This window comes from Marmota marmota, unplaced genomic scaffold (genome assembly GCF_001458135.2).
Source record: "Marmota marmota marmota unplaced genomic scaffold, marMar, whole genome shotgun sequence".
In the NCBI taxonomy this organism is placed as follows: domain Eukaryota; kingdom Metazoa; phylum Chordata; class Mammalia; order Rodentia; family Sciuridae; genus Marmota; species Marmota marmota.
Genome location: NW_026000185.1, coordinates 28682073 through 28704989, shown reverse-complemented (window position 1 = coordinate 28704989; position 22917 = coordinate 28682073). Strand labels below are relative to the sequence as shown.

Here is a 22917-nt window from a genome sequence, read left to right as displayed (position 1 = left end):
TGGACTTCTGATGTACACTAAAGTGGCACGCAAGAAGTGTGCCACTTCTTGCGTGGAACAGTGACGAAACCCTGAAGCCAAGCAGCCCATAGCGGGTGGGGCCTCAGGTGCCTCCTTGCGGGACCAGAGCAACAGATCTCTGGCTGCTCCTCCCCAGCTTGTCCGAGGCCCGTGGAGGGGCAGTGTCAATAGCGGGCTGGACCTCAGCAGCCCCTCCCTGTTCCCCCGGCCCTGTAGGGGAGGCACAGGAACAGGATGAGCCTAAGCAGAAAGCATAGAGAACTTGGGCAGGTCATCAAGAGCCAGCCCCAGATGGCACAGCGGAGAGTGAGGGGGAAGGGTCTTGAGGGCTCTTTGGAGAGGTCAAGATTGGAGCAGGGTGAACTCCTGCCATCCAGGTCGACTGGCAGCTTCTGTGTGGTTTTGAGATACAGCCGAGAGGCAGCAGTAAAGAACACTGCTTATGAAACGGGTGTTTTTGTAGCTCAGATATGGTCCCCTATCAGGAATTTCATGTGGTCTATTTGACTGTAAAGGAGAGCCCGCCAGGGCAGGGCTGGAAGGCGTCCTTCACTCCCCACCCCAGTGCTGCGGCGCCTGCTCCAAGCCGTCTGATCGCCTTAGAGTTCATTATGCATCCCCGAGACACCGTCTCTCACGTCTCCCTGTTTAAATGAGAGTCTAGCGAGTGTTATATGTAGCGCAGGCTTGTTGGGTACATCTGGCTTTCTTGTCTTTGCATGGTGGGTTTTTGACGGGGTGAAAAACAAAAAACAAAATTTTGGTTCTCTCAAAATCTCTCAATCCCAAGAAATTGACAGAAAAGCTTGTATGAAAACTTCATACCCCATAGCCTTTGTTAGGCCAATCTATTTAGTTTTATTTTGTTTTATTTCTGAATAGGTAATATATTCACATGGTCCAAAATCATAATTGTGCGTGCGCGTGTGTGCATACGTGTGTGTGCGTGTGCGCACACACATGCACGTGCTGAGAAACCTTATCCCTGTCTCTCCCTGCCCCATTCTCTCCCCACCCCACGGGGCTAACAGGTGCCCCAGCTCAGTGGGTGAATCTCCAGGTCGGGCGTCCACGGCAGGTCGTCTCCGGGGTCAGGAGGCATTGGGTTCACACTCGCTGCAGAACCTTTCAAGGATAAAAGTCGCTCAGGAAAGTGGCCTTCTGGAGTGGGTCCAGGTGGAGTAGCAGCCTGGAACCGCACTGAGCGTTAGCGTGTCCTCATTTTATGTTAAGGAGCTCGCCCAGGAGCCAGAGACCCACCCAAGGCTGAGTCCCTGGATCAGGGGCTCAGAACCCCTCTCCATGGTTCTCAGTAGAGTGAAAGCCACATGTTCCCTAGCGCTATTGTCACTAGGAACCCCTCGGGTCTCTTCCTGCCTCTGTTCTGGGGGAAGGTGGTTTTAGGGGTTTGCCCTTAGAAGCATTTTCCAAGTGTGCCCACTCTGCCCAACTTGGGAGCACAGCTCCCTTGCAGGTGTCTCTGGGGCTGAGGGCACAGGGGCCATGGCCACGCAGCACCCACTGGAGTCCCGTGTGCCTCCTGCTAGTTCTTAGGAGGGCAGGTGGCATTGCACCATTCTGAAGATGCAGTGTCATCACAGGCGCTCGCCCGATGGTGCTGGGCAGTATTCAGACTGTCCTTGGAGCGGAAGTCCCATCCCGTCCCTCCTCCCACATGTGCCCCAGGGAGAACACAACCACTGCCCCCTGAGGTCTGGCCAGGGTTTTGATCTGCGTGCCTGGCCCTGACCCCTGGTGGGGGAAAGAGGCCCTGGGTAGAGCTCCTCAGCAGGGTCAAGGCCACAGTGCTTCTTGTCAGTCTGTCACTGGTCGCTGCAAGTTACCCCCAGGCCAGCGCTTGCTGTTGACACGCCCATTTTTGCCGGCTTCTTGCTCCCTGAGTTGGAGATGGCAGAGGGACCGGCCCAGGCAGCTCCCTAGCCTGCTGTGCTCAGGGCTCGTGCCCTGCCCTGGGAAGGGTGGTGGCTGCCCGCCATTCTCCCCACCAGGCTTCCCCTTGGGGTCGTGGGGACCTGGAGCTCGCAGCCGGGCAGTGTTCCACGCCTTGCTGGAGTTGGCTTTCCAAATGCACGTGACCTGTGTACCTTCCTGTGTTGGAGCCATGATGGTGCCAGCATCCTCCAAGGCTAGCTAGAGCAGGTGCCCTTTGCCCCCCACCTTCCTCACCCCTCTGCCCCACTTCGAGGCCTGTGAGGAAGCCGCGGTCCCCGCCTGCCCCTTTCTCCTCGCCCTCACACCTCCTGGATTGTTCTAGACTATCTTGCATCCATGGCCCCTGTGCGAGGCTGCATTTGTCCGATAGCCCAGCACAGCGGAATCTCTGCCCTCCTGGACGCTGCTCCAGTCCCTGAATGTGTCCCGTCTCCTTCCACGTTGTTCTGCCCAGGGATACCGGCCTGCCCCAGGTCTTCCTCAGGACCTGCTTGGACGCTGTGTCTCCACCAAGCTCTTTCTGGTTTCCCCCCAAGCAGAGGTGGTCACTGCTCCTCTGGACCTTTCTGCCCCTTTCCTGGACTATGTTACAGCTTCTTCTTTTATTTAGTGATGCCCAGGATCTTGGGGGAATCAGTGTGCCAGGGCAGGCATGGGCTGGGGTGGTCTGACCCGAGGTCTCTGGGCTGCCACCATGGCCTCCTGCAGCTCTGGTGAGCACTGCTGGAGCTTGGTGTGGCCCGTGCCCTCTCCTGGAGCTGCTGTGTGTCAGGTCTTGCTGACGGGACCCCACCGCGTGCCCTCCCAGGCTCCCTCTTGCCGTCCCACTGGCCCTCACTGCACCAGCGTCCTGCTGTGCTCTGTGCTCTCCTCCTCGCCCGTTCGTCTCCTCGTTGCTGAGCATTGGGCCCCCAGGGGTTAGGGTGGTGGGTGCTAATGGGCAGCTCTGATGCAGGTCTCCTCCCGACTATCCCCTCTGCCACTGCCTGCTGCCACTCAGGGTCCCCATTGGCAGTCAGCTTGATTGTATGGGTCTCTGGTTTCCGGGTGGAGGTGCCCTCTCTGGCCACACATGTGACACATGGCATGGGATGTGACGGTTGTGGCAGTGAGCCAGAGGTGTGAGAGAGGGTGCTGGGCAGGCTCAGGGTCACAGACACCTGTGGTGTCCTGGTCCTTGAGGGCCCTTCATGGCCTTCGCCTCTCTGTTGGGTGAGGCTTTTAAAAGAGAAATGCTCATTTTGGGGAGTAGGCGTTGCGTTCACGTGCTCAGAATGACCAGATGCAGAAGCGGGGAGGGGAAGGACCCCGCCCCATGTGCCACCCTCCAGCCCTGCCCCAGGGCGGGCCGCAAGCCCACGGAGCCTCCTTTGTACCTGCATCTACGTGTTTGCCGTGGGCAGCTTGGGCGGCTTGGTCGTGGTGGTGGACATGTTTAGGGAGGTGGTTTTTACAGTTTTAATTGAGCACAACTGACCCCCACTGCCCGCCCACCTCTCAGCGTCTCTTTAACCCTCCTGCTGGCCTCCACTGCTGCGGGGTGCTTTGCTGTGTCCCCTGTGTCTTCCTGGGGACTGGGATGAGGCTCCTGGTTCCTCTGAGCCCTTGCTCAGTTGCATAGAGCCCAGCAAGCCCTGGCCATGGTGAGGAAGGGGATCGTGGGGACTGAGCAAAGATGGGCACCCTTCACAGAAACCTGGAGAGCTTTCTTGCTAGAAGGATTGTCTGTCTTCTCTACCCTCTTCCTCTGGGTTTTGTCCCCCTGGCCTGGCCCTTCTGCCTTGTCACTGCTATGCCCTGGTCCCCTGTAGGTGGTGTTGTCTGATTCAATGGAGCCCCTTGGAGCTCCCACCCTGCTCGAGGATGCTGGTGGCAGGATGAGTTCAGGGCTGAGGCCAGGTGTGGGACTCTGGTGGTAATGAAAATTAGCCTAGATACAGCATTCACCACGCCACAACTTGGGAAGGCAGGTCATCTGGCCACAGCCACAGGCGGCCATGGGGTGGAGCCTGGGTCTCCATTCGGGGTTTTCTGGCACCTATTGTATGAAGGGCTTCACAGGTTTTGATGACCAGGGGTCATGGTGGGCACGTACTCCACCATTGAGCCACACCCCCAGCCCCAGAACTCTGAGTGGGAGCTGGGAGAGGTCTTGGGAGGAGGCTGGAGGCCCTCACCCCTTTCTAGCTAGACCTCCTTCTGTTCATCCAAAAGGCTGTTATGGGCACAAAACAAAGATGCCCTGAAGCCTGCCCATCAGACACCCTAGGACTTTCCTTGTGTGCATCAGCCGTCTTAGTTTTCACTAATAGAGTCATTTACAATTTCTCTCTGGGCTATGTTGGTGGATGAGTTTGACAGTCACCAAAAGAACAGCTGTTGAGCTAACTCTGGATTCAAGGTAGAGGACACCTTGCTTGTGTGGCTGGTGTGTGGCCCCGGGGGCTGGGAGGAGGCCCCTCTGCCGGCCTGGGAAGGTCCCCCATGGGAGGCTGTCCTGGCCTGGGGCCTGAGGAAGAGGCTCAGCAGAATGGGGGGGGGGGCACGACAGGACCTGTGGGACCTATGTACCTTGAAGGTGAGCAATTCCAGACTGACCAGTAACATCATGAAAAACGTGTTTAAAACATTTTCTGAAATTTCTTTTAAATAGCTTAGTTACATGGTGGTTTTCTTTGGTCTTGTTCTGAACGTGACTTGGCTGAGAGACTGGAGTCCTGCAGAGATTTAGGATGTAGGAGCTGTATGTCCTCAGAGGGAAGGCTTCTGATAGTTGTCTCAGCAAGGCACATAGAACTGTGGCCAGCACGGCTCCTGGGCGGGGCCCACACACCTGCACAGAACCAGGGCCTCTGTGCATGTGGCCCTTGGGCTCCCAGATGAGCTTGGGCCCATCTGCTCCCCAGGGGATGGTGCTGAGCCTGGGCCATGGCCTCTGAAGCTCTTCTGAGGATGAGCAGGGCCACCAGCTCTGGTTGGTGGGGACACCTCGAGGGGTGAAGAGAGCCACTCTAGAGAGTCCGCCTTGGGCCTGACACCTGCAACTCCTGATCAGTGGCCTGGCCACACGACTTCTTGGGGCCACGTGGTTCCAAAAGCCACAGTCTCGCCCTGGATCTTGTCGCCACCCTACCTCAGCCGTCCAGTGACTGCTCTGAACTGCAAAACACCTGCATCAGGTGCCCATCCTGGCCACACGTGGTCCCTTTGGAAATGCTTGGTTCCAAGTTCATGGGCTGCTGGCAACCCTGCCAGCTTGTCATTACTGGGGACCAAGGTCCTGGGCCCCAGGGCCCTCCTGCCCTGTCCTGTAAGAGTGCTTTCTGTAACTGTCTCCCCTACCCCTGACTGGCCCCGGGGCAGCACATTGAATGAGGAATAGCTGTTGTGATAAAAGATGTGCCCGCCTCAGGGTTTTTTGTTTGTTTGTTTTTGCAATGCCAGGGGTTGAGCCCAGAGTCTCCTGCCAGCTGGGAACATGCTCACCACCCAATTGCACCCCCAGCCCACACCTCCCTTTTTGAATTACCAGAATCAAGAGATCATCCCTTCCAGGCTGCCACTCCCTGTGGCTGTGCACCATGAGACTGTGCCCAAGCCATTATGTGTATTTCTGTCAGTGTGTGTGTGTGTGTGTGTGTTTTCACACTGATAGGATTTTTTTTAGGACAGAATCTTGAGCCCCTGTTGCCTAGACTGGTCTCTAGCTGCGGGGCTCACAGGATCCCCCACCTCAGCCTCCTGAGCACCTGGGGCGACAGGGTTTAAAAGTTAATGTATTTTGTCCTTCTTCCTTGTTAGATAATATGCCACATGGCAAAGCAGTCAGAAGGCACACAGTGCAGGGCAGGTGACTGGCCGTCCCTCCCGAGAGCCGGGGGTGCAAGTTTCCTTCTGCGTTTCTCTGGACTCTTCCCTTGGAGCCTGTCCTGGTGGACGCATCGGCACTCCTGACCTTTTAAGTAGTGCTGACCTTTGGACACTTTGCTCTTTTTGCTTGAGTATGTCCTGTTGACCGTCCCTTCCTACACAGCACGTATTTTTCAGACCATCGTCCTGCAGTCTGAGTGGCCAGGCCAGATTTGCTGATGGGGGGCATTGTGGCTGTCCCGGTGTTGCGGCTCTGTGTGACTTGAGGCCGTTCCGATGTGGGCACTCTGCTCCCATTTACCGTGACTGTGACTCCTGGGCTAAGGGGTATGTTTTGGGCCCCCACCCACCTCCCTCAACACCCGAGGTTCCCTTGTTAAGTGTTGTCCTGTTGGGCACTTGGAGTCTAGGCGGGCTTGGTGGGCAGGGGGACATGTCCAGTTTGTGTTTAATAGGTGCCTCCTCCCTCTGCATTGTGCCCACAGCCTGGGAACCAGCACCTTGGCTTCCTTCAGAAGGACTCGGTGGTCCCCCCCTCCCCCGGCCCCCTGCCAGGGGCCTTGGTCAGATTGTGAGCCTTAAATCCCACCAGCTCTCTCCGGGCGGTTGAGGCTCCCTCCTTTCCTCTGCTGATCTGTTTCTGTGGTGGCAGGTGGCATGTGCTGTTGAGTTTGGAGACCCCTTTTGTTGGCCTGCACGTGTCTGCAGGCATGGGGAGGGCGCGTGGCGGCCCCTGCAGAGGCCCTGCTGCCGGAGCAGGTGGCCTCCGGTGCATTGGCTCTGCGATGCCAGGGTCAAGGTGGGTCTGCCCGCTGTCACCTGTTCAACTCAGGCTTCCCGACCAGCCAGCCTGCCCAGGGAGGAACCCCGAACCAGAGGCCAGACGGGGAGCCCAGGGACAGAGGGGCCTGCAGACCCCTCACTCTGGGGACTCCTCAGTCATTTACCCACACTCCCCACTAGGAAGGAAGGCTGGGACCCCACAAATCCCCCTGTGCCCCCCAAGTCCGGCACCTCAGTGTCTTGAAGAAGCCAGCAGATGCCCCGACTGGGTGGCTGACCAGGGTGGACTTCCTGGTGGCGCAGGCGCCGGGGCTCTGTGTCTTTCTCTTGGTCCTCTGTGTGTGTGCCTGGAACAAACATCAACCCTTCGTTTTTGTCATATTTCAATATTGGCTTTCATCCCCTCCTCGAAGCCTCCTTTTATAACTTCTTCTGCTGCTGCTTAAATATAGACGTCTGCGTCCTCCTCCTCGCCAGATTGTTTATATTTCCGAGCGCCTCCTGCGTATCTGTGGCTCCTCTTCTCGTCCCAGCCCGCTCTCCCACATGCGTGGTGGTTGCTCTTTTTCCCTGCCTTCCCTCGACTGGGATGCGTTTCAAATGTGGTCTATCAAAATGCTCAGTGTTTCCCTCTTTTCTGCAATAGCTTTGACATCTGTTCTCGAACGCTAGCCCACGATATTCTCTTGGACTTGTTTGCCCAAGTTTTGCTTTAATGCCAGAAATGCTAAAGGGGGAGTGTGGCGTGGCGGCACCTCCCCTCCCAGCCCCTGTGCCCCCGCCCCCCACGGTCCACGATTCCAGAGCTGACAGCCTGCTGGGTGGTTGTCCCAGCTCTCTGTCATCTTGTCTGGCTGTGGGCCACCCCATAGTGGTACCAGGAGGGCTTTGGGGCCCACTGGGTTATTCTCACCCAAAAGGAAACTCACGGGAACCTGAGGAGGTGGGCGGAGAGAAGCCCTTAACTGTGGCATCCTGGGGGGTCAGTGGTGGGTTCTCATGGCCTTTCTGAGCCTTCAGCAAGATCCTGGCTCTGCTAGACTGCAGGGCGTGCCGGTCCTTGCCTCGAGAGGCCACTTGGAGCAACCATCTGAATCCAATGTAGAATGAGCTGCCATTGCAGCTTCAGTAACTGAACCAACTCAGGAGACGGTGGGCCTTTGACTGGTGACAGCCACGTGGCTTGTGCTCCTGCCACGTGCCTGGAGCCCCACTTCTGGGCCCATGTGCCGCAGCCTGCTTTACATTACTCCTGGCAGCTCCCCCCAGAATCCCTGAGGCCAGGGCACAAGTTCCTGACACCAGTGTCAGGTTGCGGAGTAGAGCAGAGCCCAGCACCCTCCACCCGGGCAGGTCTTCTTCTGGAGACCCCCTGCAGTGGTCCCCAAGTCTGTCCAGGGCAAGTAAGATTGCTTGAGAGTCACTGCCCCTCTCAGGGGCCTTGCTTCTGGGAAGTTTACAAAATTTTGGAAATAATTATATTAGAATTTGCCTTTTAAAGGTCCCTCTTGAAAACTAATAACAGGTTAATTGTCCTGAGTGTGGTGCCTGACCCAGAGTTAAGCTCCCTGTAAATATTTGTTGAATGAAAGCAAATCAGATGTGACTGTAAGATCCCAGGCCCGCACCGCGGAAGGACAGCAAGACAGAAGCCCTGGTGGGAAGCGCTGTGCTCATCAGGGGACTGGGACTCAGGAGAGTGGCCCGAGAGGCCTGCTCAGAGCATCCTGAGCTGCTTCGGAGGGAGGCATTGCCGACATTGGTTGTGGTGGAGACGCTGTTTCTGTGTGTGCTGTTTTAGGCATGGCCACTGGGCAGTGTGCGTGGGGAACAGCGTGGCGAGCGTGGCAGGCTGAGCAAGCTTGGGTTTCTCCAGCCAGGGCCTGTGGGGCAGGGGGATGGTGCTCACTGCCCGAGTCCCTCCTCTGCCCATGAGTGGGTGTCTCGGAGCCCCAGGGGTCTCTGTTGAGTGTCCTGGTCAGGTGGACATGTGAACCCTTCTGGTAGAAAGTACGATCACAATCCTTGTTTTCCTTCTTGTGTCCCTCCACAGAGAGAACTCGATGCCACCGCGACAGTGTTGGCGAACCGTCAGGATGAAAGCGAACAGTCCAGGAAGCGGCTCATCGAGCAGAGCCGCGAGTTCAAGAAGAACACTCCAGAGGTGAGGGGTTCCCTGGAGACCTCCCGGAGGGGCTGTGGCTCTCGCACACCCCTGGGACACGCGTCTCGGGCGTTTTATGGTTGATCAGACAATGTGTGGCCAGCCGCCTGCCTCTTTTGCATTGTCCATAGCCCCAGCAGAAAGTCATGCTTGCCCTGCGTGGGCTCTGGGGACACGGCAGTGGGTAGCTTGTCCAGGAACATCATGGTACTGGCTGACTCCAGGTGCAGGTGTGGAACAAGCTGGGTGGGCACCATGCAAGTGCAGGTGCAGACGTGTGGCCTGTTCTGGCCTGTGCCCCACGGTGGGTAGAGGCCACCAGAGTCCTTAAGGACATGTGGGGCGGCCATGGGTCTGCAGCGGAGAGTCTGAGGCTGCGCATGTGAGGCCCATTGCCCGATGTTTCTTTTAGAGCCGGCATTTCACCTGCTACGGCCTTTGAAACGCCTTGCTGAAGTGCGCTGTAAAGGGCTCTGGGAACTGCTCTTCACACGCTCCTGCCTCTTTTGACTGTCACTGGGAGGACAGTGCCCAGAGGGGCGGGCAGTGCACTCTTCGTCTGTCTCTCAGGTCCCTTTGTGCCCGATTCAGGCTTAGTGAGAAATGCAAAGAAGCCAGAGTCCTCCAGACAGATGGGCAGCCGGGTGGCCCTCGGGGCACCTGCAGGGTAGCCCGCCTGGCTCTCTGGGGCTAGTGGGCTGCCACCGCCACAGACCTCAGCAGTCTCCCTGTGGCTCTTGGCTTTCCAGGGAGGACAGAGGAACAGGCCTGGAAGAAAAGCCACTTTGGGGGAGGGCACCTTTCTAATCCATCACTCCTGGGAAGTGACGTGGGAGCAGAGGCTTTACAAGGGGACCCATTTTAAATGTCTCAGCAGAACTCGCTCTCCAGGGCTGTCCTCACTGGGCATTCTGGAAATTGAATAATTAACCTCTATTTTAGAATCAATATCTTGGGTGGAAGCATGGTGGCACAGGAGGAGCAGCAGGGCTCAGCGGACCTGCTGAAGTCTCAGGTCTGCCACCTGCTGCCCACCCCCCACCCCCCACCAAGCTGTGCTCCAGTGTGGCTGTCCCGTGGAGACGCCTAGCCCTCTGGCCCTCCCTCCTCTAGCCAGGCCTCCTGCAGTGACAGGGGCCGCCAGGGCCACAGAGGCGCAGAGGGGTTGTGGGCTCAGATGGCACGCTGGAGTCTGACAGCACATGCGGAACCTCAGGGTGTGCCAGCCCGGGTCCCAGAAGGGACATTGCATTATCATTCTGTTTGGGATCTGGGTCCCAGGGACCCATGGCTTCTTCTCAGCACTGGTCACTGCCTCTGGCTGTGCCACCAGACAAGCAGGTCACCGTTCACTGTGGAGTCAACATGCCTGGACACCGAACATGTGAAATGTAGGGTGCTTAGAACTTCATGTGGCGGTGGCTAAAATATTTGGTTTGTCATCAGGGAAAGCAGCCCCTGTCTGGAGGACACCACCATGGTGCTCAAGGTCCCAACTCCTGGCCAATGGGGCCTACTGGTGCGGGCCACAGTGCTGAATCTCCATGTGCATGCCCCCTCCCTCTGTTCTGTGAGAGTGGAGCATTTCCACCCATGTCCCCTGAAGTTCTGAGCATCTGACATCAGGAGCTGCCCAAGCTCTCACCAGGGAGTGGGTGTCGGCCTAGGAGGCCCTTCAGGGTGACTGGAGAGGCTCGGGGCCAGGAGGAGAAGGCTGGATGGGGTGGTGCTGCAGGAACAGCAGGGCGCTGGGATGGCTGGAGCCTGAGAGCTTTGGTTTAGAGTGGATTGTCTTAAGTTTCACCACTTGGTGTTCTCACTTGCATCTTTTTAATCCAAAAATCGCAGTTAACTTGAAGGACACTGCAGTTACTCTAGATAAAGTTTTACACATTTTCTTTGAATCAAAAAGAATAAAAAATGCGTTTAAATTTTCTGAATGAACATCCATCCCTAACTGGACTGATGATCGCTCTCGGAGCACAGCAACAGGATTTCCGTGGCATGTGGCTGTTCATGTTCGTCGTCGCGGGTGACTTGCTGGCTGCGTGGCTTTGGGCAAATCACTTCACCTCTCCAGCTTTCATTGTTTTCATACCAAACCAGCCGGCTCTCCCACCAGGCCGGCTCGCAGGGCTGCGGCGTGGTGTGTATGGAGGGCTCTGCGCAGGCCTGGCTCCTGGCCTGCAGAGTGTTCGTGGTTGGCATTGAAACGCCCACTGCGCGATGCATTAGACACAAAGATTTCTGGCCCATGGGGCCAGCTCAGGGAACATCACAGAAAGACCCCAAACGAAGCTAGGGTCTTCCCAGCGCGGTCTGTAGGACAGTCGGTCACTTCACAGGTACTTATGGAACACCTTCCACGGGCCACAGGCTCAGCCTGGGGGAAGGTGCTGTCCCTGTCTTGAGTTCCTTGTCTTTCTCACCAGGCAGCAGGGCGGGCATGAGCGAGCTCAGTGCTGGGTGGCTCGGCCACATCTTCTGATGAGATCAGCCCCGGAACACTTCTGTTTGAGGGCTTTTTGTTCGTTTGTGATCCTCCTGCCTCAGCCTTTCCAGTAGCGAGCCTGCCAGGCAAGTGCCCCACTCTGAGCCACGCCCCAGCCGTGAGCCCCGGTCTTGACCGTTAACATTGATGAGCGTGCAGCACCTGAGCCCCTGCTTGAGAATGCGGTCCCCTAGATGCCTGCTGCCTGTGTCCGCTGCCAGGCCAGGAGGAGCATCTGGGTCTCCACCACCCTCCTCCGCCTTGCACCCAGAGAGTGGATGCTAAGGGGGGAAGGAGCCCAGGCCCCAGAGCTCAGGGGGTGATGAGGGGCACCAAGGCCTGACTCTGGCAGAAACAGCTATGCCCTGGCTGGGGCTGGGTGCTGTGGCACAGGAGATGGGTGCAGGGCAGAGACAACCATGGTGTGACGGGGCTCTGTGGGCTGGCCGCGGTGCAGGCGTCCCTGCTGCAGGAAGCAGCTTTGCTCTTGCCCAGGGCAGGCAGCTGGGGGATGGAAGCGGGTGGGTGTGGGCCTCGCTGCCCGGTGTCTCCTCAGCCTCTCTGTGGTCATGTCAGAGGTGTGGCAGGCCCTGGGTTTCCCAGGTGTGGTTCCAGGGAATAGATGAGGCTGTGGCACCAGGAAAACCTGCTACTTCTCTTCAGGGGTCGCCAGGGGTGGCTCTAGAGTCCCATTCTTCTACCTAGGAATCGCCTCTTCCTGCTTTTCCATTCTGTTACTTTGTTGTTTGCTGCTTGTGGTTTCATGGTCCTGGGGATTGAAGCCAGGGGCGCTCCACCACCGAGCCACATCCCAGCCCTTTTTATTTTGAGACAGGGTCTTGACAAGTAGTTGAGACTGGCCTTGGATTTGTGATCCTCCTGCCTCAGCCTCTCCAGTAGCGAGGCTCACCACATCCAGCTCCTTCAGTTCACTTCTGCGTTTGCTCCCACAGCTGCTTTGTGCCCAGCTGGGCCTGTCCACGTAGCCGGCTGTGGAGCCCATGCTCTTGGTGGCTTCCTGATGGGACAAGCATCTCTCAGCACACAGATGCATTGGAGGCTCTTGGGGCAGAGTCGCAGGGGCTTTGGGGAACACACTGTCTGACTGGCATGACAGTGGAGACCTGCCACAAGGAGTAATGTGGCAGAGAGGGACTAGTCCAGTGAGGACCAAGTCGCCCAGGGTGGTGTCCTTCTAGGAACGCAGCGACTAACAGCCTCCTGCCACCTGGGACTGTGACGTGTGACTGCAAGAAGGTGGTCTCAGTGTCTGACTGCTTCCGGGGAGACCCAGGTGGGCTCTTTGCTCTGTGGAGTTCTTTTGCTTTTCTTGTCATGGTGCTGGGTGGACCTGGGCCTTGCGGGAGACACATGCTCATCGCTGGGCTGCGGCCCAGCCTCCCCCTGCTCCTTGGCTTTTCGGGGAGGCCAGCCTCTGTGGGAGGGAGCGGGAGGAGAGCCGACTCCTGGTGCCGCGGTGTTCCTCACCTGTGTCCTGGGCACTGGTGCCAGGTCAGCGTCCACTCTGCCCTGACCATTTCTGGGTGTCTGGCTTGCTCCACTCCCATCTCGCCCCGCATCATGGCCACGCGGCCTCCAGGCTTCTCCTCGAATGCCGTTCCCTTGCCTCCACATTGCCTGCTGGCTGGCTCATGGACCCTCAGGACACCTGGTTCATCATGCTGGTTGCTTTGTGTCTGTGCCATCTACATCTGCCTGTCAGGAGCATGTGACATCATGCTCCTGTCGCCAGCAGCAGAGCTCCGCTCTGGTCCTGATCATTGGGGACCCAGGTCCCTGGTTGTCAGACCCAGGCCAGCCCATCTTCTTCCCTTGTTGTCTGGCCCAGGGCAGTGGCCTGGCCGGGCTCCTGTCCCCGACTCTGGTGCTGGTGTGACCTGCGCTCATGTGTTGGCTTGTTTCCTGACGCCCGAGTCCTGGCTGGCCCTTCGCCTTAGGCCCGCGACCTTCTGTTTCCTCCCTGCTTGGGCTGCGTCTGCAGGTGGACTCGGGTGAAGCCTTGCACCTCTGTGAAGTGGGCTTGGGGCCTGGGCCTCTGCTCTTTATGGACCAGGAGGAAGTGCTCCTGAACTCAGGTGGAAAGCAAGGGCCACAGCGTCCCCCTGTGCCAGCTTTGTACAAAGGTGAGGGGGACGAGGACTGGGAGATGCCGTGGACTTGGGCTGCGTCGTGGTCCCTATGCTGGCGCAGTGTGGAGGAAGGTGTGGGAGTGCAGGACAGCAACACGTAGCCGTGGCCTTCTGTAGGCACCGCAGGAGTGACTTTCTGGAAGGGGCGCCCTGCAATACAAGGCCACTCCATTGGACAGTCGTGCGGCTGCTGGCAGCTGGCTGGAGCCCGGGCGTCCTGGCCTGCAGGAGTCCTGGGCGAGGCGGGGCACTGGGACAAGGGTGATGGCTGAGGAGTCGGTCGAGGCCCCCTGTGGCCCCAGTGCTGTTGGGCCGTGGCTCCCCGCTGCGTGCATGTGCGTGTGTACGCGGTCCGCCGGGCTCCCAGCGCTTTTCTTGTCTTTAGCAAGCTGCCAGACCGTGCAGCCCGTGCGACTGGAGTTTGCCATTCACGTTTTGGTCCTTGTTAGAGTCCCGAACTGCTTCCCACCATCTGGTGACCAGCCAACGTCATTTTCCTGAAGCTCGTGGGGCACGTTGAGTTGCTGACTTGAAGACCTCGCCCTGCGCCGCTGCTGTGGCTTTTAGGTGGGAGGGAGTCCAGTCACGTCCCGACAGACTCGGGTCTCAGAAGGGCAGTGGGCAATGAGGAGGCCCCAGGCTGGGTGGCCAGGGACGTGGGGTGGTCACACACTGGGACTCAGGGCCTGGCTGTAGCTCCTGTGCTGGGTTTACAGCCCCAGCCTGGTTGCCACCCCCTCCCGCCTTTGGCGGCCCGGGCAGCGGGCCGGAGCTGTGGCCTGTACTTTCAGCTCCACGGTCACCTAGTGGCTGGAGCACCAGGGTCCTGGCATATTATTGGCACTCATGTTGCCATCTTTTCTTTCCAAAATAGAATTAAAAAAAAAAAAAAACATTATATACGTCACTTTGCAAGATTCATTTCTCAAGCCGGCAGAGGATAAATAAAAATTTTATCTGATTTTACTTAATTTCTTTGTGCAGAATTTAAAAAAGAACTCAAGAAGTGCCTTTTATTGACATTTCCTCAAAAAGCTAGTTCCTCCGTGGCCCAGCAAGTCCACCGCCAGTCGTGTTCCCCACAGAACTGAAAACACTTACAGAAGTGTGCACACGGGTGTCCATAGCAGCGTGAAGAGAGTGGCCAAAAAGTAGAAGCCATCCTGCTGTCCATGAGCAGGTGAGCCAGCCAGCGGAATGGGCTTCGTCCGTATGAAGGGAACTGCCACGTGCCACACCGTGGGTGGACCTTGAAAATACTGTGTTAAGTGAAAGGAGCCGGGAAGGCACCCCGTGACAGGTTTCTGGGAAGTGCTGGGATGGTCGCGTTCGTGGAGACAGGAAGACATCAGTGGCCGCCAGGGCGTGCAGGGAGGGTCCCGAAAATGCCTGGTAGTGGGTGTGTGGTTTCTTATGTGGGTGATAAAGACGTGCTGTGTAATAGTTGCACAAATTGTGAGCGTGCTCCAGAGCGCTGAGTCGTGCACTCTGAGAGGGAGAATTTAATGGCGTCTAAGTTGCACTTTAGTAAAGCTGCTTTTAAAAATTCCTCTCTCGGGGTGTGAGAGCCCTGGAACAGCTTTTTAGTTGATTTTCCCTCTTCTCCTTTGTGATAGCTCCACATGTGAAAGTGCCTCGTGAGTTTTTATTTTTGTGATGCCAACTTAGTTGACAGGAGGCCACTCCAGTATTGGGCAAAATCATAAAGCCCAAATAATTGACCCGGGTGTTTAATCATTCCAGAATCACCCACCGTTACGTTATAATAAGACTTTAACCAGGAAAGGTTTAAAAATTAAAAGTGAACTTTTAACTGTTACCAATTAAACTCGTTAAGCCAATTTGTCAGCCTCAGTGGTGATGTCCTCGGTTCCTCTGAGTCCCTGGGGGAAAAGCTGTCCTGAGCATGGTGCAGTAATGTATGAACTAGGCCCTGAGGGTGGCCCGGTCAGGAGGGACTGGCAGCTGCATTATTCCCCCACATTCCAGAAAGACCCTGCGCCAGGTTTGGGAGGGGTTGTAGAGGCCAAGGCAGGGGGTTGGCTGGCTTGTGCACCTCCAGCCTCAGTCGGGTCCTGTGCTGCTCCCTAGCACTGTGACCTCAGCAGCACTGGGCGGAAGCTCAGCCTCAGGTCTTCACCTACAGGAATAGTTCTGTCTGCATCAGGGTCCTGTAAGATCAGGGTCCTGAGCGAGGTCACTGACAGTTCTGAGACTGGGACCTCCTGTGAGCAGAAGGCATTGACACAAGTCCAGTGTCCTCACCTGAGATGCTTAGGACCAGAACAGTTTCAGATTTTGGAGGTTTTATTTTTAAATTTAATTTGGGAATGTTTCTCTAAACTTCACCAATTGAGCATCTTTAATCGAAAATGCGCTAAAATCTGAAAGTTTTTTTTTAGCATCTCGGGAGTATTTGGGGCATTTGGGATTTCAGATTTTCAGATTAGGGATGCTTGACCTCAGTAGCCCAGGTGGTAGAAGGGTGAATTGAATTCATGTGCATGGAATATGCAGTAAGTGCTTAATAAATGCTTTTCTTCCTTCTTTCCCTTTCTTCTGAAAGTAGTGTGAAGCCCTTCCTGATGGCAGGGGCAAGGTGAGATGCTGCGACACAGTGGGGGCGGAGAGGTTCCACCCCTTAGAGCTCTTACCCTAGTGGGGCAGATGGCGGTGGCTACAGAAACCAGTGTCACGCCTGCTGACTGCAGGTGGCTGAGAGCTGAAACAGGACAGAGGGCAGTGGGTGGTCATCAGGGGGCAGCAAAGGGACTTCAGGCTCCACAAAGGTATTGGGCACCTAAGAATGGAACCCACTCCTCCATATTCTTCCTGCCTTCCAACATCCACATGCGTGCTGGGGGTGCGGACACGTGCAATTGCTCATGCACGCACATACCCATGCACGCACATACATGAACACACACACACACACACACACACACACACGTGTACAAAGCCTTCCATGGAGATTTTAAAACCATCATTAATGAATCTGGGCCTCTTGTTTAGCATTGGGGGCCCCAGAATTTCTGAAGGCCCAGTCACCTTGGTTGGCTCTTGGCATGTCATTATTTGGAGACATCGCATTCCGTCTCTCTTCAGTCTGAGCCCAGTGATGCCCTTGAATGTGGACCTTGGAAAGCTCAAGTCCTGGATGCTGAGTGAGGGGGAGCCTCTCAGGTAACCAATAAGCAGGTGACCCTGGCCTCTGCTCTGTGCCACCAGCAGCAGTCAGATCTGCACATAGGTCTTGACCTGGGCTGTGGGGTGCTGGAGACCCACGGGCGCTCTCCTCCCATGAGCCCCACGTGCCGTCCCTGCAGCCTCCATCCAGCTGCCATCAGGGCCGGCTTGGCCTGTCCTTCCTGAGCCATGGGCCGCTTCCTGCGTGCATCCTGTGGTTTTTCAAGAGCTATTTTGAGCAGTACAGATGATCCGAGAGTTTAATAGCCCTAGAGGAGAGGCCTGTACACAGATCCACGTGGGGTGGATTTTGGTGGGCCACACCACCTCTGAGTCTCTGTTTCCTCATCCAGAAAATGGGAGTGATGATGCTCCACGGCAGAGTTTCCAGGGGAGCTTGGCAGTCCGCGCAGCTGGGTGGGTGCTGGCGGGCTGTACTCGCTGCCAAGCCAGCTCCTGTGAGAGGAGAGTCCTGCTCACAGTGGGCCTCAAGGCCAGACCTGAGTGCTGATGTCAAGGAGTGACAGACCTCCCAAAGCGTGGGCAGGCCCACATGGTATAGTGCATAAGCCCTCCATCTCCGTGTGGTTGAGGTTGGCATGTCCCTCTGGTGCGTTAGTGGTTCGCAGGGTGGAGGTATCCCTGCCGGATTCTCTCCTTGGAAGATGGTCTTTGAGAGACCTGGTGTGTGCAGAGGTGCTCACGTTCATGGAATCTCCACTCGGGCTTCAGCTCTGCTCCAAGGCGTTTCCAGCCTGCAGATCAGTGTGGAAATGCAGTAGGTGTTCCATACCCTTTGTGAAGACTCAGGAGACTTTGACGTTTTGGCCTGTTTGCTTCTGATGTCTGTCCCAAGTCAACACACAAGGTCACTCCCCTACTCGATCCCTCCTGCCCCTTCCTCCTCAGATGGGCGCCATCCTGAGAGCCACGTCTCACATTGCAGGCTTCGTGTGCTCACAGTGGGGTCCGCTCATTCCTAGTAGCGGATACACAGGAGGTCACTCTTCACGAGATGGTGTCACACGAGTGGCACCTTCTGTATACACACATACCCGCTTAGACTTCACCTTTTACCCGGGGTTATTGTCCAGGGACGAGTCACAGGGGCCTGTGCCTTGGGTTACTGGTGCGGCCGGTGGCACTGTGTCCACTGTGCCCAAATCCCTATGCTGTTGGGACGGCTGTTGGGATCTAGGTTGTTGTGCACCTCTCCATACTTATTGGAGTGGCGTTAGGATCTCCCAGCTGTCGCTGGTCACAGGGTGTGCACATCCCCAGGTGTCACACTCGAGCACCTGAATCCGTCCCCTGCCCCAGCCCCTATCTGCTCCTGCTGCGGGGTGGCTGACTTGTGCCCTGTGCTGGCTGCTGACTTCCTCATCTCTCTGCAGGGGCGCACCTTTCCGCACAGCTGGCCTCTGTGCAGTGTCCCTCCGCACCTCCTCTGCTCTGTCCCTCCCTGCTTTTCCTGGTGGACACTTGTTGGCTTCTCACTGACTGGCGGGGAGCCCGCCTTGCCAGATCTGAACATTGTAAGGTTCTGCCTTGCAGACGGCTCCTCCCAGGCCGGGCTTGTCTTGTCTTCATGCTCGTGGTGCCACTTGTCATTTGGAATGCAGATGATGCCACCCGCTGTGCTGATGTCCCAGGACAGCCTCCTCTGCTCCCTTTCACTGGTGTGGCACTTTGGTTTTGTTTTCCACGCGGGAATGGCACTGGGCCTGGGCTGCACTCTGTGGATGGCGTTGGGTGCCTCGTGTCATCCTTTCCGCTGAGTCTCGGGTCCTTCCCAGAGCCCTCTTCCACCCCGCCCAGCGTTCCTCAGGGAATCGCCCCAGGTCCCCTCTGTGCTCTGGCAGCCACAACGCTCTGTTTCCGGCTGCCCAGGCCTGTGGCAGTTGCGCACTGCTCTGCTGATATCCCCTGCTGTCCCCACGTCAGTGGTAGTCTTCGATGGGAAGTCCCCTGCTCCTTGCTCTTCTGTGTCAGCTAGACCCTTTGTGGCTCCTTATCTCCCGTGAGACTTTCAGAATTGTTTATTGAGTTCCGTTTTAGAAATTCTTACTTGATTTTTTGGTGGTAGTGGGGTACCTGGGATTGAACCCAGGGGCACTTATCCACTGAGCCACATCCCCTGCCCCCCCCCTTTTTATTTTGGGACAGAGCCTCACTAAGTTGCCCATGTTGGCCTTGAACTTATGATCCTCCTGCATCAAGTTCTCAAGCTGCTGGGATTGCAGGCGTGCGCCGCCTCGCCCAGCTGAAAAGTCTTATTTCTTAAGAGGAATTTTGAAATGGATTTTTATTGGCATTTCATTGAATTTGTAGATTTAGCCTTGATGAAGTGTTCAGGGTTTTGATGGAGTTATTTTAGATATTGTTCTTTGGTGAATTTGGCTCCACGTGGGCCCCGAGGGAGCCATGAAAACCACGTGGGCCTCGCTCACTCCAGTTCATCCGTGGGTACAAAGTAGTCAGAATTGAAGGATTGATCATTTTAGTCTGGAGCCAGGCATAAAAATAAACCCCACTCTGTTATCATAGGTGGCTGTGATTAAGACCGGGCGAAAGGTCGGCTCCGGGCTCCCTGCATTGACAGTTTCCTTCAGAAGATTAAGCGCTACTTCGCCTCTGGCCGGGGCCATCAGTAGCGTCAGGCCATTACTGTCTGTTGGCTATTTGGTTTGTCTGAAATATGGGGCTGGTCTCAGCCTGTTTCCCCAGGGTCAGGTGTGTTCACATAATCAAAAGTGCCAGGAACCCCCCTCACCCCTCCGTTTGCGCTTGCGCATGTGTGACAAGCTGGGTCCCCTGGGGATGCTCGGTGCCACCCAGAGGCTGCTCTCGCACCTGTGGTCCTGAAGCTTGTGCTTGATGGGTGGGCTCCCAGCCTGTCTGGAGCTCCAGCCTCCGCTGCTCCCCCAGCCTCCACTGCTCCCGCCCTGGGAGACAGCAGCTGGGAAGCTGTCGGCCACAGGCACAGGGAGGAGAAGCTGAGGTCCCTTTCCTGGGGGGTGCTGCGTCCAGTCCCCACGGCCTACTCAGAGAATGGCCTTGGCTTCTGGCTCCTTGAATTCAAAACCAAGAACAAGGATGTATTTATTTAGTTTACACATAAAAAAAAAAAACATGAAAAGTTTTTCACCTGTTTTTTAAATGGTTGCCACAATGCAGGAAAAATGTTGCTTCTAACAGGAAGTGAGGTCAGTGGGTGTGCACGCCAGCCATGCGCAGGGCCAGCGGCAGGCAGGAGCAGCGTGGGACGTGGGTCAGGGCCCACCACAGTGAGATAAGGGAACGTGGTGTTTAGATTTTAATTTTTACTGAAATAAGATTTTGAGACACACTTTGCTTGACCGAGTGCATGGTACTTGAAACCAGATAAACGCTGGCTGCGTACGGTACCCGTTGTCTTGATTGCCAGTGTGGGCAGTGGGCGTGGCGGCCCTTCCTCCGAGGAGCCAAGGAGCGGATCCATGGAACCAGAGCTCAGCCATCTTCGCTCTGGGATTCTTTTTGCATTAGCACATCTGCAGCGCCGAGGAATATATGGAAAGTTGAAATAGTGCTTCTCTCCCGCCGTGTCTCCAGTGTGTCAATAAATCACCTTTTTTTCCTTTTAAAATGTCTGGCCTTGTAATTTATGTGCACATAGCCCATTACTAAATTCATAGTAGGTGTTTTAGTTGGCAGGCATTATTCCAGGGATTCTGAGGAGCTTTAAAAAATACAGAGCCTTTGTTAGTATTTATGCTTACATGGACATTTTAGTTTAGTTTTTTTTTTTAAATAATGTATTAGATTTTTTTTTAAAGAGAGAGAGAGAGAATTTTAATATAATTATTTTTTAGTTTTCAGCGAACACAACATCTTTGTTTGTATGTGGTGCTGAGGATCGAACCCGGGCCGCTCGCATGCCAGGCGAGCGCGCTACTGCTTGAGCCACATCCCCAGCCCCTGTATTGGATTTTTAAAAAGGAATTTGGGGCTAGCTGTTCACTTTTTTTTAGGCAAACAATATTAAGTCTGTAGTCTCATGTTATGAGTTGTTATGGATTTCTTTTTCTTTCTTTCTTTCTTTCTTTTTTTCTTTAATGTGGTGCTGAGGATCGAATCCAGTACCTTGGGCATGCTAGGCAAGCGCTCTGCCACTGAGCCCAGCCCCAGCTCTGTCCTGGATTTCTTAATGTACTTTATGGTTTGTCTTTCCTTTAAAGCATCGAAACTAGCAGAAGAAAATAATTCTGATGTTAAAAGGTTGTACTAATTTCTGTACTATCATCAGTAGGTTTCACGTTGCATAGAGAAATAAGAATTTGTTTTAGCAACTTTTAGATTTCTGACCTGCCACCGACTGTTGTACCTACAAAGTGAAGCTGACGATGTTCATTCATTCTCTCTGCTCTTCGGTTCTTGAACCGAAATAGAAATGCTGAGGGTCCTTCACATATTTGTGGCTTCCCTCTGAGACTTTCTAATTTTTAACCAGACATTTGAAAATAACCACCATGTCTTCCAGCCCTAAGTTAGAAAAACTTTATGGAGCATTATTACTTTGAAATGACTTTTAAAAAGTCACTTCTGTCTTCTACTGTAGCAGTTTGAAAAAGTGACTTCAGGGTGGCTGAAGGCCAGGAGGCCATGTACTGCTGACGGAGGAAGCTTGCTTTATTTGGCCCTTCCCCTCTCCTCCACCCCACCCTAACAGCTGGCTAGTAAGGCTCTCAATGTCAAGTCTATCTCAGCCCTCATGGCCTGTGGCCAGTCAGAGGAGCTGCTCTGGCTGGAGCAGCCACCCCCGGCTGGCAGGGAGGCTGTGGCCTCCAGGCTTGTGTCAGAGGGTGTCCAGCTGCTCGGGTCCAGCTGTGCGAGGCAACTTTGAAAGCCCTCTCGGACTTCCCCCAGGTTAGGCATTGAAAGTTACGGCCAGTTTCTTTAATTCTTATTTTAAAGGTAGCTTATTTGACTTTTTATTTCAATCCAGTGCCAGGGATGTAACCCAGGGCCTTGCACATGTCAGAGTTTTGATGAGTGCCTTATTTTCATGACTATTGCCTGATCAGAGGTGTTTCATCAGAGCCCTGCTAACCATCACGCTTAACACCAAAATTGTTAGGATTTGAAACGAGCCTCTTCTGTTTCACGTTTCTAGAGGCTTCTCGGGTGTGAGGACTTCACGGACTTGAGCCCCCAGCCTGAGCCCTCTGTGTGTGAGGGTTTGTGCAGCCTGCAGAGGACGAGGAGCACTCTGTGATGCTCTGTGAAGTTCCCTTCGCCTGCCCTGTGGACCTTGTCCCTCTCTTCCTTGTTCAGCCCACTGGCCCCAGGGTCATGAAACTCAGGTTGTCCCAGAAAGCACTTTCACGAGGGGAGGGTGCCGTGCCAGAGGCGGGGGTGGGTGGGGGGGAGGTGTTTATCGTCCAAGGCTGCCATCCAGCCCTCCTCTGAGCTCCTTTCCAAAGCAAACCCTCGGGTTCGCTTCAAGTCATTCTGGCCAAAGTACAGCGGGTGAGCCGTGTTCTCCAGAAGCAGAGGTGCGAACAGCACCTCCCGGTGAGGAGCAGGGGGAGCCCGGGGTGTGGGGGTGTCACTGTTGACCAAGTGCAGCCACAGAGGACACCTGAACAGAGCTACGGATGGCTGGAGCCTGCGGTGCTCCGTCAGCCTTCCACCACCCTGAGCAGTACGTTGGCACGTCTGCTGGTGCCAGCCTGCCTCTGGGCCCTCCCAGCCCGCCAGGGACTGGTGTGGTGATCGGCTTTCATTATCAAGTAGTGAAAAAAATCAGGAGGGCAGTGCCCAGTGGAGGCATGCAGGAACCCAGGGCTGCCACCAGGTGTGCACCCTTCCCAGGGACGATGGCAGTGACCCCGAGGCTGATGGCCCCGGCTTTGTTGAGGCTCAGCGAGTGTCGGTGCCTGTTGTGGTGGCATGGCTGTTCTGTACCTGGAACCATCGCTGCTCATGCGCAGTACAGGGAAACAGGAGACACTGGGACAGCAGGGACACTCTTGAATGAGAAAGCCAGGGCCGTGGGGGGAAGGCTGGCTCAGCAATGGAACTGGGGGTAGGGCGAGTGACCTTGGAAGAGCCGTAGCCAGAGAAGCACCCCTTGGTGGGGGCAGGTTCTCCTGGCTGCTGGGGAAGCCCTGAGTTTGTTCCTAGGTGGGGTGAAAGGCAGAATCTACAGAGAAGCAGGGGAGGAATTCTGGGACAAGATCAAGGTTCCAGAGTTTGGGAAGAAATGGGATTGAGTTCTGGCTGGCCACCAGAGTGAGCAGATACCAGGACGTGGG

At 55.7% G+C, this 22917-nt stretch overlaps 1 protein-coding gene across 3 annotated transcripts in view; it reads left to right on the top strand.

The window, feature by feature from the left end:
- Positions 1-22917, top strand: part of Cux1 (cut like homeobox 1) — a 328005-nt gene that overhangs the window by 68230 nt on the left and 236858 nt on the right. For all 3 annotated transcript variants that reach the window (XM_048789985.1, XM_048789984.1, XM_048789983.1), the window contains exon 2: positions 8681-8791. In XM_048789985.1, the coding sequence (XP_048645942.1) occupies positions 8681-8791 (111 nt within the window). The remainder of the gene's footprint in view (positions 1-8680; positions 8792-22917) is intronic.